The sequence below is a fragment of the Capsicum annuum genome, chromosome 10, assembly GCF_002878395.1.
Source record: "Capsicum annuum cultivar UCD-10X-F1 chromosome 10, UCD10Xv1.1, whole genome shotgun sequence".
NCBI lineage: Eukaryota > Viridiplantae > Streptophyta > Magnoliopsida > Solanales > Solanaceae > Capsicum > Capsicum annuum.
In genome coordinates this window covers 103,909,432-103,923,939 of record NC_061120.1, presented here as the reverse complement: position 1 = coordinate 103,923,939, position 14,508 = coordinate 103,909,432, and the positions used below count along the sequence as shown (strand labels likewise).

At 38.6% G+C, this 14,508-nt stretch overlaps 1 protein-coding gene across 7 annotated transcripts in view; it reads left to right on the top strand.

Annotated features, from left to right (window-relative positions):
* Positions 1-14,082, top strand: part of LOC107845340 (ion channel DMI1) — a 66,390-nt gene extending 52,308 nt beyond the window's left edge. For 3 of the 7 annotated variants that reach the window (XM_047398089.1, XM_016689607.2, XM_016689606.2), the window contains 4 exons: positions 10,845-11,039; positions 12,596-12,688; positions 12,966-13,232; positions 13,496-14,082. In XM_047398089.1, the coding sequence (XP_047254045.1) occupies positions 10,845-11,039; positions 12,596-12,688; positions 12,966-13,232; positions 13,496-13,714 (774 nt within the window). In that variant the 3' untranslated portion in view covers positions 13,715-14,082. Of the gene's footprint in view, positions 1-10,844; positions 11,040-12,595; positions 12,689-12,965; positions 13,234-13,495 lie in introns of those variants that run through there. The other 4 variants (XM_047398090.1, XM_047398091.1, XM_016689610.2 and 1 more) reach the window with 3 other exon arrangements.
* The last annotated feature ends 426 nt before the right edge of the window (positions 14,083-14,508 follow it).

The following is a 14,508-nucleotide window of genomic DNA, read 5'->3' as shown; positions in this document are numbered from 1 at the left end:
GTCCTTGAGGTGTTGGGTATTATTTGGTATCGGAGCTAAGGCTGGTTTTGTTCCTACAATACCAATCTTGGGCTTCCGTGGTCGAAAAATAAAAAAAAGGTCTTCTACAAGTTGGTTGTTTTGGCCGAGTTTGTGTCTAGATTTAGGTGTGTTTTGCTTGTCTTAGTTGTTTCTTGTGTTTGTTTTCTTTCTCTCTAACACTTGTTGAGTCTAAACACAAGTTTTTGAGCTAATTTTCAAGTTGTTGTTGAAGGTGGTGGACGGTTTTTTTGTTGTTGTTTTTGGTGTTCATCTTGTGTTCTTGTGTTGTATTGTCAAAAGGTTGTTGTTGATCTTGAAAAGAGAAAAAGAAGAGTGCGAGTTTTGTTTGTCTTGGAACCATTTTCAAGACAAAACCAAAGTAGTAAGGAGACCAAAGACTTCCAAAAAGTTTAGCTACCACAAATAAGTAAAACACTTTTCAAGGTTGTCCAAAAGGGGAAGGGGACAAGACATCCAAAAAGGTTGTCTTGCCAAATTGGTGCAAGTAAGAGAAAGGCTTTTTGAATCTTGAAAGTGGAGTCTAAGACCTTGTTTGCCTATACCCTAGCTGTAATCTCTTCTTCCAATTATGAAATTGAACCACTAACTTCTTGAAACAATTTTTTTTTTAACTTCTCCGACATTACAACGACCAATAGTTAAGTGCCACGTCATCAAGAGCTCAAGATCGTTGGAATTCCTAGTTTCGCTTTCTTGTTTCTATTGGTTTCCAATTTTGTTGACTCTTATACTAATTGACAACTAGTAAATACCTACTAAGTTGTAGATTAGTTTTTGAATACGTTCTTGGTGTTAGCGTTGTTTTTGTGCTTTTCTCTTTTTTTTTTTTAGTCGTTAGTATTTTCTTTGGTTCAAGTTCAGACATTACTTTTGAGTCGTTTCAAACAAGAATCTACTCCGTCCTCGAGCCACAATTGGAAACAAATGACCTCATTGGAGTACAAGCGGGTTATCAACACTTGTGAGGCCTATAGAGTGAAAACTTCAAAAGTACTCTTGAGAGTTTGCGGACTGTTTTGAGACGTTTTGTGGACTGAACGTGTTTTCTGTTTTTGTGTTGTTTGTTTAGTAGTTTTCGATAGGCATAATGGCGGATGAAGGGGAAATGCCTAATTAGGCTAGTTCTTTCATGGAAAAACTTGTCATTTCCATGGATAATCGATTGGGCTCTTTTGAAGGGAGGTTGGAGAGACTGGAAGGGATGGAAGGTTCTTTTTCAAGGAGAATGAACACCTTGGAAGTTTGTTTAGATTCCAACCATTCAAGTCCTAAACACTACCATGCCTCGACTAATGGATATGCTGACAATGCCTCTTCGACTATAACTCCAGATAGACTTCACCAAATGCTCAATCCACCTAGACCAGCCCGTGAACCCCTTAACCAAGTTCTTACATATCCAAATAACCGAAACTAAGTCCACCAAAAAGCTCCCCAAAATCGAGACCTACTTGAAATGCCAAGAGCACCACTAAACCGAAACCAACCAATCCAAATTGATGGAGAGGTGAGGGTCCTTATGGAGTGGAGGAGTTCGGTGAAATAGCTCTTTTTGCGGAGTTTGTGAGAAACAGAAGAGGAGCTCATGGCGGAGGGCATAGGGGCCGTGGGGGAAGATTTAGACCGGCTCCTCATGGTAGAGGCAATATGGGACACCGTTATCATGCTCAAGAAGGTTTCGGGGACCACGCAGGAAATGTGGGTAGAGACACAGGTCTTAACTCCATCAAAATCACTCTCCCTACTTTTAAGAAACTAGTGACTCGTCTATCTATCTTGATTGGGAGTTACAATGCAATCGGATCTTCCAACTCAATGAGTTAACTCCTTATAAGAAGGCCACCCATGCCATTGCTCAACTTGAAGGGTATACGTCTACATGGTGGGAGACCAAACAGTTGCAAAGAGCAAGAAATGACAATCTTGGGATGAATTGAAAGCACTTATGAGAGAGAGATATGTCACGAAAAGTTCAAGCAAGAGCAATTAACAAGGCTCTACAACTTGCGGCAAGGTGATAGAAGTGTGGAGGAGTATCATGAGGAGTTTCATAACTTGATTCTTCGCCTTGATATTGTTGAACCTCCAAATCATTAGTTGGCTCGGTTCAAAGGCGGCGTGTGCTATGAAATTGTTTCTCAACTAGTTGTACACAAGTTTGACTGAATTGAGGATCTTGTTGAAGCGGCCATTGAGGTTGAAAGGAACAATGATGCCAAAAGGCATTCGGATGGAACAAGAACAAGGATGCCTACAAGTCCTTCAAAAAGAAACCCGTTGATAGGGTCAACCAAAGATATCCACCATGGCTTTAAGGTACTACATTTTCCATTCCTAATCCTAAGGGTATTGTTTGTTTTAAATGTCAAGGTTGGGGTCACAAGGCTAATGAGTGCCCTAACCGAAGGAACATTGTGTTGGTGGGGGGTGATCCTTACTTTGTTAGGAGTAAGATGACCATAAATGATGTTAGTGAGGAAACCCCTCAAGTTGATGATGACAATGATGAAGCCGAGATGGTAGTGGAATAAGAAGTAAGTGCCTTGTGGGTTGATGATGAAAGATTCCTATGTAGATATTTGGTCCGAAGAAGGTGAGGTTACGAACTTTACCCTTATGATGAGGAAGGCCCCGTATGGTGACGGTGGGCCATCTCGGGTTCAAGAGGATGTCCTTGGTTTCAAAACCAAGCACTTGTTATTCACTACCTTCGGCACTAGCATTGTGCCAAGTTCCAAGCCGAGAGCAAGCTCAAGTCCTTGCTCCAAAGGTACGATTCTATTCCCTTTTGTTCCTTCTATGGTTGATTGTGCTAACATTAACCCTCTTGCTATGAGGAATGTGCGTTGTCTTGTGTTCCCTATTGTTTTGCAAGATTCAGATTCGAGGACGAATCCTTTCCAAGGAAGGGACGATGATACGGGTCAAAAAGGCATCTTAGCACTCGAGGACATGATGAAATCCAAGACGTGAAGACCCGAGCTTGTGGGGACTGCCCAACCAAGGGAATAAGCCTTGAAGTGTCAAGAAGTCCTTCAAAACACTCCAAGACTATCTATATGCGCCATACAAGGCCGCCCTACGTGAGGGGCTCATTAAGGGCCTATTGGTCATTTTGTAATAAGTTAACCTAGCTATAAATAGAACCTTATTAGGTCATTTGTTCACAACTTTTATGATATATTTTGAGAGCTATAAAGAGTGTCTTGCAAGGTGGATTCCTTGTGAGAAGTGTGGACATCATTTGTGTTGATAACAATCTTAGAAACGGTGGTTGCTTGGGATTCTAATTCCCTTGAGGTCCCGTAATAGTGTAGGTGTTTATTATTACTTGTTATATGTGTTTTGGTGTTTGAAACGTGCGAACTTGTAGCAATTCATGTCACACTATCTATCCCTCTTGTTATTGTCATTTTATTTTCCGTTTTGTCTTGTATTGTTGAACCGTGGGGGGTTGTTACTCTCTTATTGTAGTTCTTCATATTGTGTTGTTAATCATAGTTTGGTTGGTTGGTTGGTGTGATAAACACCTTGTTACCTCGTGTTGTTCTTGTTGCAGTTTCTGCCGAGACAAACTCTAGTTTGGTCCTCGGTTTGTGTCTTATTTGTTGGATTGTTTTGTGCCGTTTTAGTGTGTTCTTGGGGTATTGGGTATCATCGATCTAGTGCGGAAGCCGAATATCGAGCAATGGTTCTAGCAACTTGTGAGCTAGTTTGGATCAAACAGTTGTTGAGAGAACTAAAATTTGCAAAAACAGAAAGATGGAACTTGTGTGTGATAATCAAGCAGTCCTTCATATTGTATCAAATCTAGTGTTTCATGAGATGACTAAACACATAGAGATTGATTGTCACTTTGTTAGAAAAAAGATACTCTTAGGCGATATTGCTACAAAATTTGTGAAGTCAAATGATCAACTTGCAGATATCTTCACCAAGTCCCACACCGGTCCTCGTATTAATTGCATGTGTAACGAGTAAGTTACATATTAAAACAACTAATGCTGGACAGAGAATGAGAAGAGCGATGGTTTATTCATAGGCTAATGGAGAATATATAGGCGCTAATACAACACTGAGTCCTAAGGTAATACAACAACTAATTACAATTTTAAAGCGGCACGATAACTAATTACAATTGTACAAGCAGATAAATAATGATATAATTACAAATTATTCTCGTATATCTCTTTCACGCCCCCGCAAGTTGGTGTTGACGTCTACAATACCCAACTTGTCAAACATACGACTGAAAGAAGCATGTGGAAGTGGCTTGGTTAGGACATCAACAACCTAATCAGCAGCATATAAGTGCTTGACTTCAACCTCTTTGCGTTGCACCTGCTTATGGACAAAGTAGAAATCAATTGCAATATGCTTCATCTTACTATGAAACACAGGATTCTCGCTGATGTATGTAGTTCCAATATTATCACAGATTATGTGCGGAATGCAAGCAAGGGAAAAACAAAGCTCATGCAGTTGGTTGGTGATCTAGTTGGTTTCTCCAAGAGCAGCAGCTACAGCTTGATATTCAGCTTCAGTGGATGACCGAGAGACGGATCGCTGCTTCTTGGAGGACCACGAGACTGGCGCACTTCCAAGATATATAACATAGCCAGTTGTGGAAGTTTTGTCTGTAGGGTCACTAGCCCGACCAGAGTCAGAGTACACCATAATTCGACTATCAGTCTCACGGGTTGTTTGAAGCCCAAAAGAGGAGGTTTGTTTGAGATATCGAAGCAATCACTTAACAACTTCCAATGATTAGCTTGAGCACAATGCATAAACTGGGAGAGTTTATTTACTGTAAAAGTAATGTCAGGTCTGGTGAAGGACAAATATTGTAGCTTGCCAATAATTTTTCGAAAGAGAGAGCCATCAACAATAGGAACAACTTGATTTACACTAAGAATAGTGGAGACAAACATAGGAGTGGGAACTCCTTTTGCTGTCTTGCATGTTGGCTTCCTGGAGGTCTTTTATATACTTTTGTTGAGACAACAGAAGGCGACCTTGATACGACAGAACCTCAACACCCAAAAAGTAGTATAAGTGGCCAAGGTCCTTGAGTTGAGCAAGGGCATTGATAATTTGTCGAATACCATAATCTTGATTTCAAGTAACAATAATGCCATGCCATCCACACATACAAGGATATAAACAGTGAATCCTGAACAAGGACGAGTCAGATTGTGATTTGAAAAAACCTTGTGTTACCAGAAAGTTCTTGAGCTCGGTGTACCAAGCTTTAGGTGCCTGTTTGAGACCATAAATAGCTCTATGAAGTTTGCAAACATGATTGGGCAAAGTCGGATGCTCAAAGCTAGTGGTTGTCTCATGTATACTTGCTCCTCTAAATGACCTTGCAAGAATGCGTTATTTATATCAAGTAGATGTAAAGGAAAATTATATTGAACAACGATGGCGAGAACTAGGCGAACAGTTGTAGCCTTGACTATCGGACTGAAGGTAGAATGGTAGTCGAGTCCAGGCCGCTGAATGAAGCCTTTGGCCATCAATTGAGCTTTATACATGTCAATAGAACCATCAGGATGATGTTTAATGCCAAACAACCACTTAGGACTCGTTTGGTAGGCCGTATTAAATAAAATAATCCATGGATTAAAAGTTAGTCCAACTATGTACAGTGTTTGGGTGCCAAATTTAAATTTAATCCCACCTAATACATGGATAGCTAATACACCATAGAGTGTATTATCTTATCCCTAAGAAACTATGGGATTACTTATCCATGGCTTAATAATACATGGATAAGAAAATTAAATGACTCAATTACCCCTCAATTCTTTTTATTAAATTTTTCTTTTAGTTTCATTTTAAGTTTAATCACTACAAATTTGGTTGTTATGTTACATTTAATTTACCAACTTTTTTTTACTTTGCTTATGCGGATCAAATGCTTAAATATCATTTACTCCCTTATGTTGGTTGATAGTTTCGAATGTGAACTACATTTATGCTATTTTGTAATTGTTCAATATACAGACGGATTAGTTTAATAGAAAAAATTATTGTCAAATAAATATATAATTTGAAAATCTAAAATTATATTATCAACAGTCCGTGATGTTCTTACATAGTGTGCTTTACATTTTTAAAAAATTATTTCTCTATAATATGACAATTATTAGTTTGTTTTAAATTTTTCTTGATTAAATAGACTAAATTTTTCTTAAAGAAATAAATGATCAACTAAGCGGAGTGAGAATTATTATTCATATTTTAGCTTTTTTAAGATCACGCAAAGGGTGAGCAACTTGACTCGTTAAATGAAGTAGAAAATCTCATAAAAATTTAAGGGTATAATTGTAAAAAAGATTTTGTTGAGTTTTAAAATACTTGATATATCTAGTTTTTTATACAATGAACCAAGCACTTGATAAAAAATAATCTCTATATTGCTAATCCTTGCATTACTAATCCCTGTATTGCTAATCCGTGGATAACTTCTTTTTGTACCAAACGACCCCTTACAGTCTACTACATTCTTCTAAGGATCGTTGGGAACCAAAGTCAACGTTTGGTGTCTCACAAGGGCATCAAATTCAGCTTGCATAGCAGCATTCCAGTGAGGTTCACACTGAGCTTTCTTGTAGGAAGAGGGCATTTTTGGACTTGGAAAGTGAGCAAGAAAGTTTGATGTTTGGGCTTAGGATGTTATTTTTGGAACGGGTAACCGTCGGGTGACTCGACATTATGGTGGAAGATGCGGCTGAAGTGATTTGGCTTGGTTGTGTGTTTGGGGGTGTGATGATAGCCGACAAAGTTGGAGTAGAAGGAGCTGCTGCAATAGGGGAAGGTACGGAAGGAGGCAAATGTATGGTTTTACCGGATGAAAGCGATGACTTATGAGCTAAAGGTGGATTTCGTCGTTTATAAGTTAAAATGGGTGGATTGTTTGTTTGGACATGAGTGGTTTGGTTCGTTGAAGAAGGTGCAAAAAGGTTGAGTGGCTGCCTAGAATTGGAGAGGAAATCACAACTTTGTTAGATAATGAATTCTAAGGAGAGTTGAAGATCATTTCTGGTTGTGGCGATTGGCATGGGCGAACTTTGTGGGAAAAGGTGCACACGCAATAGCAGGAGGAAGTTCCATGTTTAACTTTTGAGCTTCACAGGTGATTTAGTTGTTTTTCTTTTCAACTATTATCCAAAATTTGATAAATGAGAGAAAATATTTTGAAAAGGAAAATTATTCTTAAAAAATAGAGCATCTCTCGATAAAAATACTTTTTGGAAGAGATTGGATCAAAGCACTGATGACAGTAATATTTGTTGGAAAAACCCAGGTATTCACATAGAGTTGAACGAGGCTCAAGCTTATTTTTGGTGTATGGTTGCAGCCAAGGATATCATAAACACCCGAAAGTTCTTATGGAATCAAATTTTGGAGTGTTTTGAAAAAGTATTTCATGAGGACAGTTATCTTTTAGGGTGGTTGAGGGTAACCTATTGATAAAGATAAACTGCTTGATGACAAGCAAAACTCCAAAAGTTTGAGGGAAGGGAGGCTTGATGAATTAAGGTTTTGGCTGATTCAACGTGTTTGTGGCGTCGTTCAACTAAAGCTACACATTGAGGTGTATAAGGAGGTGAAACAAGATGTTCAATATTATGTGTTTTCAAAAAGGGAGATAATCCTTCAAATTCACCACCACTATCAGTGAAAAATGAGAGAATTTATGTTAAAGCGACATTCGAGTAATAAATGTAAACTTTTAAAAACATCTTTAACTTCACTTTTATTTTTCAGAGTACATATCCACATATATTTTGAAGAGTGATCAACAAACAATGCATAGTAATGCTTTTGATCAATTGACAACACCAGGGAAGGTCCCCATAAATTGCTGTAAATAATTTTCAATGATCATTGACTTTGCAAAGTAATTTTAGAAAAAGGTAACTTGTGCATTTTATTTGAATTGCAAGCATTACAAACTAAAGGAGTTTTTGAATCACAATGGAATTGAAAACTTCCTTAACAACTTATGTAAACTTTGATGATTAGGGTGCCCCAATTGTCAATGCCACAAGTCACTAGGAAGACGACTAAGTACCAAATTTTGATTGAGGTTGGAAAATGCGTGTTGTCTCTTGCGGCCACTCGTACAACCCATGTCTAGTTTGCCCGCACACTAGAGGCGCCCTTGTAGTTAGACTTCACAAAAAATTCAATGGATGTTTTGTTATCATGACAAAATCTAGAGACAGAGAGAAGATTTCTTTTAATGGCTGGGGCATCAGAGGGTATCATTTAATTTGAAGCTTTTATTTGATGCACATAAGTGAGTGTTACCCGTGTGAGAAATTGGAATTGTGTTACCATTTCCCATTGAGATTTTGTCAGGTCCGTTGTAGTCCTAAGAAGTGGCTAAACTGCGATCATCAGTTGTGGTTAGCCCCGGAGTCAACAATCCATGGATCTTGTTGTTGTGAAAACTGAGCAACATAATTAGCACGAGCCTGAAAGTGGTTGTGAGACTGGGATCTACACACTTTGGTAGAGTGACTAGGGCGATCATAGAGTTGACAGTGAAGAAAACTGTTGGGGCTGCTAATTTCGACGAGAGTGCCATTGTTGGGTATTTGATGAGTCTCGGGCTGTTTGGGAACGCCATGGTTGGATACCTTGTGCGGTATTACCTCTTTGCTTTCGATTGTTGTTGTTTCTTGAAGGTGTTTGGTTGTTTCATTGAGCAATTGCAGCAGTGGTTGGTGGTGTTCGTTTGGCTTCTTCCTGCTTAAGAAAGATCTCATGATCTAGAAGTTTCTCATAGAGTTCTTCATAGGTGATCATTGTTTCACGTGACCGGCTGGCCGCAGAAATAGTGTTATATTCAGGACCAAGGCCTTGGAGGATTCGCACAGTAAGTTGCACATCTGTGATTGGCCCTCCACTGATTGCAAGTTCATCAACAATGGAATGTATGTCACGTAGATACTCAGTTATAGGCCGAGAATCTTTGGTAATACGGGCTGATTGATCTTGGAGACTGATCTAGTCTGTGATTTGTTTGCGAAGGCAGTGTACAGGGATTCCATGCTTTGTGTGCCGTTTTGGCTGTTGCAACAGTAGATACAAGTGTAGGTTCCACCGATGCCAAGATGGCATTCTGAATAAGTTGATCTTGGCGAAACTAGTTAATATAAGCTGCATTAGGAGTGCTTTTATTTTTCTGTAAGTCTGGTCGGAAGAGCAACAATTGTGCCTTCAAGGTGACCGAAAATGTTATGTCCGTGCATGAGCATTGACACTTTTGCCTTCAAGGTAGTGAAGTTGTGGCTTCCTGCAAGTTTGATGGGTAGTCAAGCTGCAGGATTAAACCGCACAATGGTAGTGTTTTTGGTAGTGTTATCTGCATTAACAATAGTGGCTTTGGTGGCCATTTTTTTTTTGACGTGAGGATGTAGTTAGGGTTAAGAAAAAAAAATTTTGGGATCATACTGGTGGCAGTTTTTAGAGCCCTGATACCATAAAAAAACTAATGCTTGAAAGAGAATGAGAAAACCGATGGTTTATTCATAGGCTAATGGAGAATATATAGGCGCTAATACAACACTGAGTCCTAAAGTAATATAACAGCTAATTACAATCCTAAAGCAATACAATAACCAATTATAGTTGTACAAGCAGATAACTAGTAATATAATTACAAATTATTCTCGTGTATCTCTTTCACATATGACTTGTATGCACCAGTTTGAGGGAGAGTGTTAGAATATGAGTAGGAATAGGAATAGTATATAAAATCCTACTTGAAAAATGATTATCATGTAGTGTCTATAAACAGGGTTTGGATGTAATTATGTAAAAACACAATTTCTATAATATTTTTTCTCAGATGTACATCAGTCGAGGAATGTTTGTTGTCTCCTTATATGGTTTTGGGCAATCATCACACCTCACGTGCTAGCTTTTGAAGTTCAAGTTCCATTTTCTTAATAAATGGATTAAATTCTCCTCCATTTTTAAATTGGATGTTGTGGATTGATGTATGCCATTTACCCTCCCTAAATGTAGTCCCTTTTTTTTTGTTTTGTAGTATTCATAAATTAATTTTTACCTGCATTTTAAGTTTCCAAAAACAGTTTCATAGTGGTACATTTAAGTTCTTGCCCTGCCTTAATTTCATGTTGATGTGGGAAAATGCTATTACAGCCTTTGGATATCATCTAGCTTACTCTTTCTTTTTAGGTGGTGCCACCTGAATTGCTATTTAATTCTCTTTAGTTATTTTCCCTTTCTTTTATGCATTTCTTTTATCTGGAGTTCACACAATAGTTTGAGAAAGTTGATTTTCCTTTGGCTGAACCTTTCTTTTTCTTGTCCTTTTTACTCCAGTTACTGTTAATGCAATCTTCTTTAAAAATCTCTGCATTGAACTTTTGTGTTCCAAGCTTTTTAAGAATCAATACACTGTTGATCCTAAACTGTTGATTCTGTTGCTGCTAAATTACTAGAAAAATTAGCAGTTTAGTTGCCGGAGGATTCTTTATTTTAATTTGAATTTAGTTGGACAAGTGTATAGTTGAGATAATTTAGGTTTTTGTTTCTGCAGATTTTCTGTTTTCATGTTGACTGTATAAAGTCCTTTTATGCTTAACAAAATTGTTGAGAAACAGATTCAATTATTTTCCTCAAAAAAATTTATTGAGAAAAATTCTCAATTATTCCTCCAACCTTTTTTTTGTACCATCTTTTCAAAAACCAACAAAAACAGTGAGAATATATACTATTCATGTGTTTCAGAGGCTTCTCCACATCTTGTTTGTTAGGTACTGGAGGCATTATTGGCTCCAGGGTCTGAATTGTGGATGTTTAATGAGGTTCCCGAGAAAGATAGAGAAAAGAAGTTGACTGATGGGGGTCTTGATATATCAGGACTGGAGAACATTAAACTTGTCCATCATGTGGGAAATGCAGTGATTAGACGTCATTTAGAGGGTCTTCCTCTGGAGACATTTGATTCAGTAAGTTCAAGTTGTGCTCATACCTTTTTTTTCTCTTTTAAATATAAACGGACCTAACCCGAGGATCTCATCCCTCGTTGCCATCAGGGGTTGAGCAACATTCCCAAGCCTTAAACATAGATAAAAACAACAAATACAAGGAAGGGGGCATAAACCTTACCTCTGATCCTAAGGTGGATCATAAGTCGGCCATCCTACCAAGCCCGGACAACTCATCCCCGATACTAGAAAAGGAAACCTAGGAACTGTGAGAAATATAAGAGAAGAATATTATTGAATTGTTGTTACTATATTATTATGGATGTAATTAGTACGAGGATGAGCGGCGCAGCGGAAGCGTGGTGGGCCCATAACCCACAAGTCTCAACCTGACTCTATGTAAAGAGACCAATTTTTCATTCTGACCAACGGGACACCCTGATGAGGATCCAAAGAATTTTATTGATGAGGTTCACAACTTGATAATAATAACCCTTATAGACTGAAACAAAATTAGGAGAAATCTATAAAATTTTGGCAAAAACCCTAAACTAGAATATCATTTCACTGGAAAACTTTTCTGAAATTTTTGGCATGAAAGGATATCTTAGCAAGAGTTATGAAGAGGGACTTGATTGGGATGGCTGGAACCCTAGGCTTAGGTTTTCTTGAACGTCTGTTCTGAATTTGAGAAGTTTAGAACATAGAATAGGAGAGAAACCGATTGACTAATCTGATATCGTCCCCTAAATGATGCTAAAACGACGTAGTATAGGCTTAGGAAATAAAGAATGCATGAACATGCCCCTGATAAAACGTTTTAAAATTTCTGAAAACAGTGACCCACGAGTCACTCCACGACTCGTGGACTGATTCCATGTATCGGGGTTCTCTTGATGGATTTTGCAACTCTTCTGAATCCACTGCACGGGTTGACAGTACTGATCGTGGATTGCCTTCCATGACTCGTGCTGTCAGTCATGGTTCAGAGGGAACTTTGTGAAACTCTCTTGTCCATGTTTCCACATGTCACAATACGAATCGTGATCCCAATCCACGAGTCGTATTGTGCCTCGTGGGAACCTGGGAGTTGAGCTGAGTTGGAGGAGGATTCCAGGAGTGGGTTCACTACTACTGGTTTGGTTCCATTGGTCGTGGACCTGTTCGTGGTTTACTGGAACACTAAGGAAGGTTTCCACGTGAGGTTCCATGGGTCGTGGACCTGGTTCACGACTCGTGAACCCTTCCGTGAGAATCTGAAACTTTATGGTTCAGTCAAAATTTTCCATGCCAAGTGCTGAATACTGAGGCTCGAAATCTGAGGCGTTACATAATGCTAGATAACTGGTGAATCCTTTTGGTAATTTTTTCACACGTCTGAATTAGGAAAAATGTTTGGCTTTGTCTTTCTACTAAGGATCTGAATGCGGCGGCCTAGCTGCTCTTTATTTTCCTTAAGTTTAGAAAAAGCAAAGACAAGAATCAGTATGATTTTAAACTGATACCAGAGGATAGTATTTTTGGCTTGTTAATTCATATTTTTGTTGATGCACCATTTACTAACTCTAAGAGAATAGATTCTGATTCTTGCAGATGAATCCGTCGAAGACTCCATTGTTCACTCTGATTCACGGTCTCTTGCCACCCTCCTCCTCATCCGAGATATCCAGGTCATTGTTGCTTAGCTTCAATTGAGGCATATAAACTAATTTTCACTAGAGTACTTGTTTCTTGGAAGCATTTCTTGTTTGAAAAAGACTGCAAGTTTTTGTTTCCGTCCTCTTCAATTTCTTTTCGCTTCATTTTTCCTTCCCCATCTCCCCTCCCCCCCCCTCCGGTGCTAATGTTCTCACTTCCTCTTCCTCTGTCTTTCCCTTATTTTATCTCCCATTTCACAATAGTAGAATGGATGTCACTAATCCTATTGCTGAATTGTTGTTAATGCAGTCGAAGCGTCTTCCTAATAAAGATTCTAGGCCGATTCCTCTACGGCATTCAGTGTTTTCTCAGAGCTCCTGGATTCGTGAAATGCAGCAGGCTTCAGACAGATCAATAATAATAAGTGAGATATTGGATTCTAGGACAAGAAATCTTGTGTCAGTCTCTAGAATAAGTGATTACGTGCTGTCAAATGAACTGGTGAGCATGGCACTTGCAATGGTAGCAGAAGACAAACAGATTAATCGTGTGCTAGAAGAATTGTTTGCTGAAGAGGTGTTGGTTTTTTCTTATTTACTTCTATTTATATTCTGAGTGCATGCTTTAGTAGAGTGAACACATTTCACATGACGGATTTCACATGTATTCCCACTTAACCTTGAAGTGAGTGATAAGCTAAATTGTGGTGGGATGGCAAGGCATGTTCCAGTTGATGCTACAACTGTCAAGTTCTTTGTGTACCGAGCTAACATTTAGTTCACTTTGATCTTTTCACTGACTCCGGATATGTTTAATCTGATAGCATTTATCAAATGCAGGGAAATGAATTATGCATCAAGCCAGCAGAGTTCTATCTGTATGAGCAGGAAGAACTTTGTTTCTATGAAATCATGAGAAGGGGTCGTCAAAGACGGGAGATAGTGATTGGATACCGCATTGCAGCTGCAGAACGTGCTGTGATTAATCCAGCAGGCAAGTCAAAGCAAAGGAAGTGGTCCCTTGATGATGTTTTTGTGGTTATTTCCTCAGGTGACTGATAAAATCAGGCAAATCTTACGGGCACTTCCTTTATGTCATCGGGCTTCCAAAAATCCGATCAGACATCTCATATATCTCTCTAGACAAGCACTTACTAGAAAAGAGGCAAATGTGGTAGCTCTAACTTCAACCGGCAGATTAGGTGGAAAATAATAGGAAGTGATAGGAGCCGGTCGGCATAGTGGGAAAGGAGAGAACTCTTAGAAATGTTAATTTTCTTTTTAGATATTGCAATACAAATCAGAAATGAGTGAAGTTTCTATCATTTCTCATGTTACTTTCCTAAAGCATAGCATTCGTAGAGGCTCGAGACTAGAGCTTTTTAAAACACAGCACCATCTACGGGTTTTAATATTTTTTTCTCTGATATCGTCTGTTGGAGTAGTTGAGTTACTAAATGCATCTTTGGAGAGGAAAAAGTGAGATTGGAGGACCTAAGATATGTTCATAAGTTTAGCGAAGAATTTAAGGATTGACCTAATAGAGAATGATCTGAAATTAATTGTCCGTGCAATATAATTATGAAACCTTTGGCACTACATGTTAAAGGCAGTAGAACCAGATGAATTAAGATTTCTCAAATGAAATACACCGCCTAACTACATATCACTTTCTACTCGAAATTTGTTAGTTCTGTTAGGAAAATCATCCTCTTGGGAGTAGTTTTGGTCATATTCTACATTTATCTCAAATTGGTAGTTCGTAACGTGGTTGCGCGTGTGAATCAGTGAATGTAGTAGCTTAGTTGGTTAGTTACCTGAACTCACCTGGTGAGGGTTTGATTCTCCACATT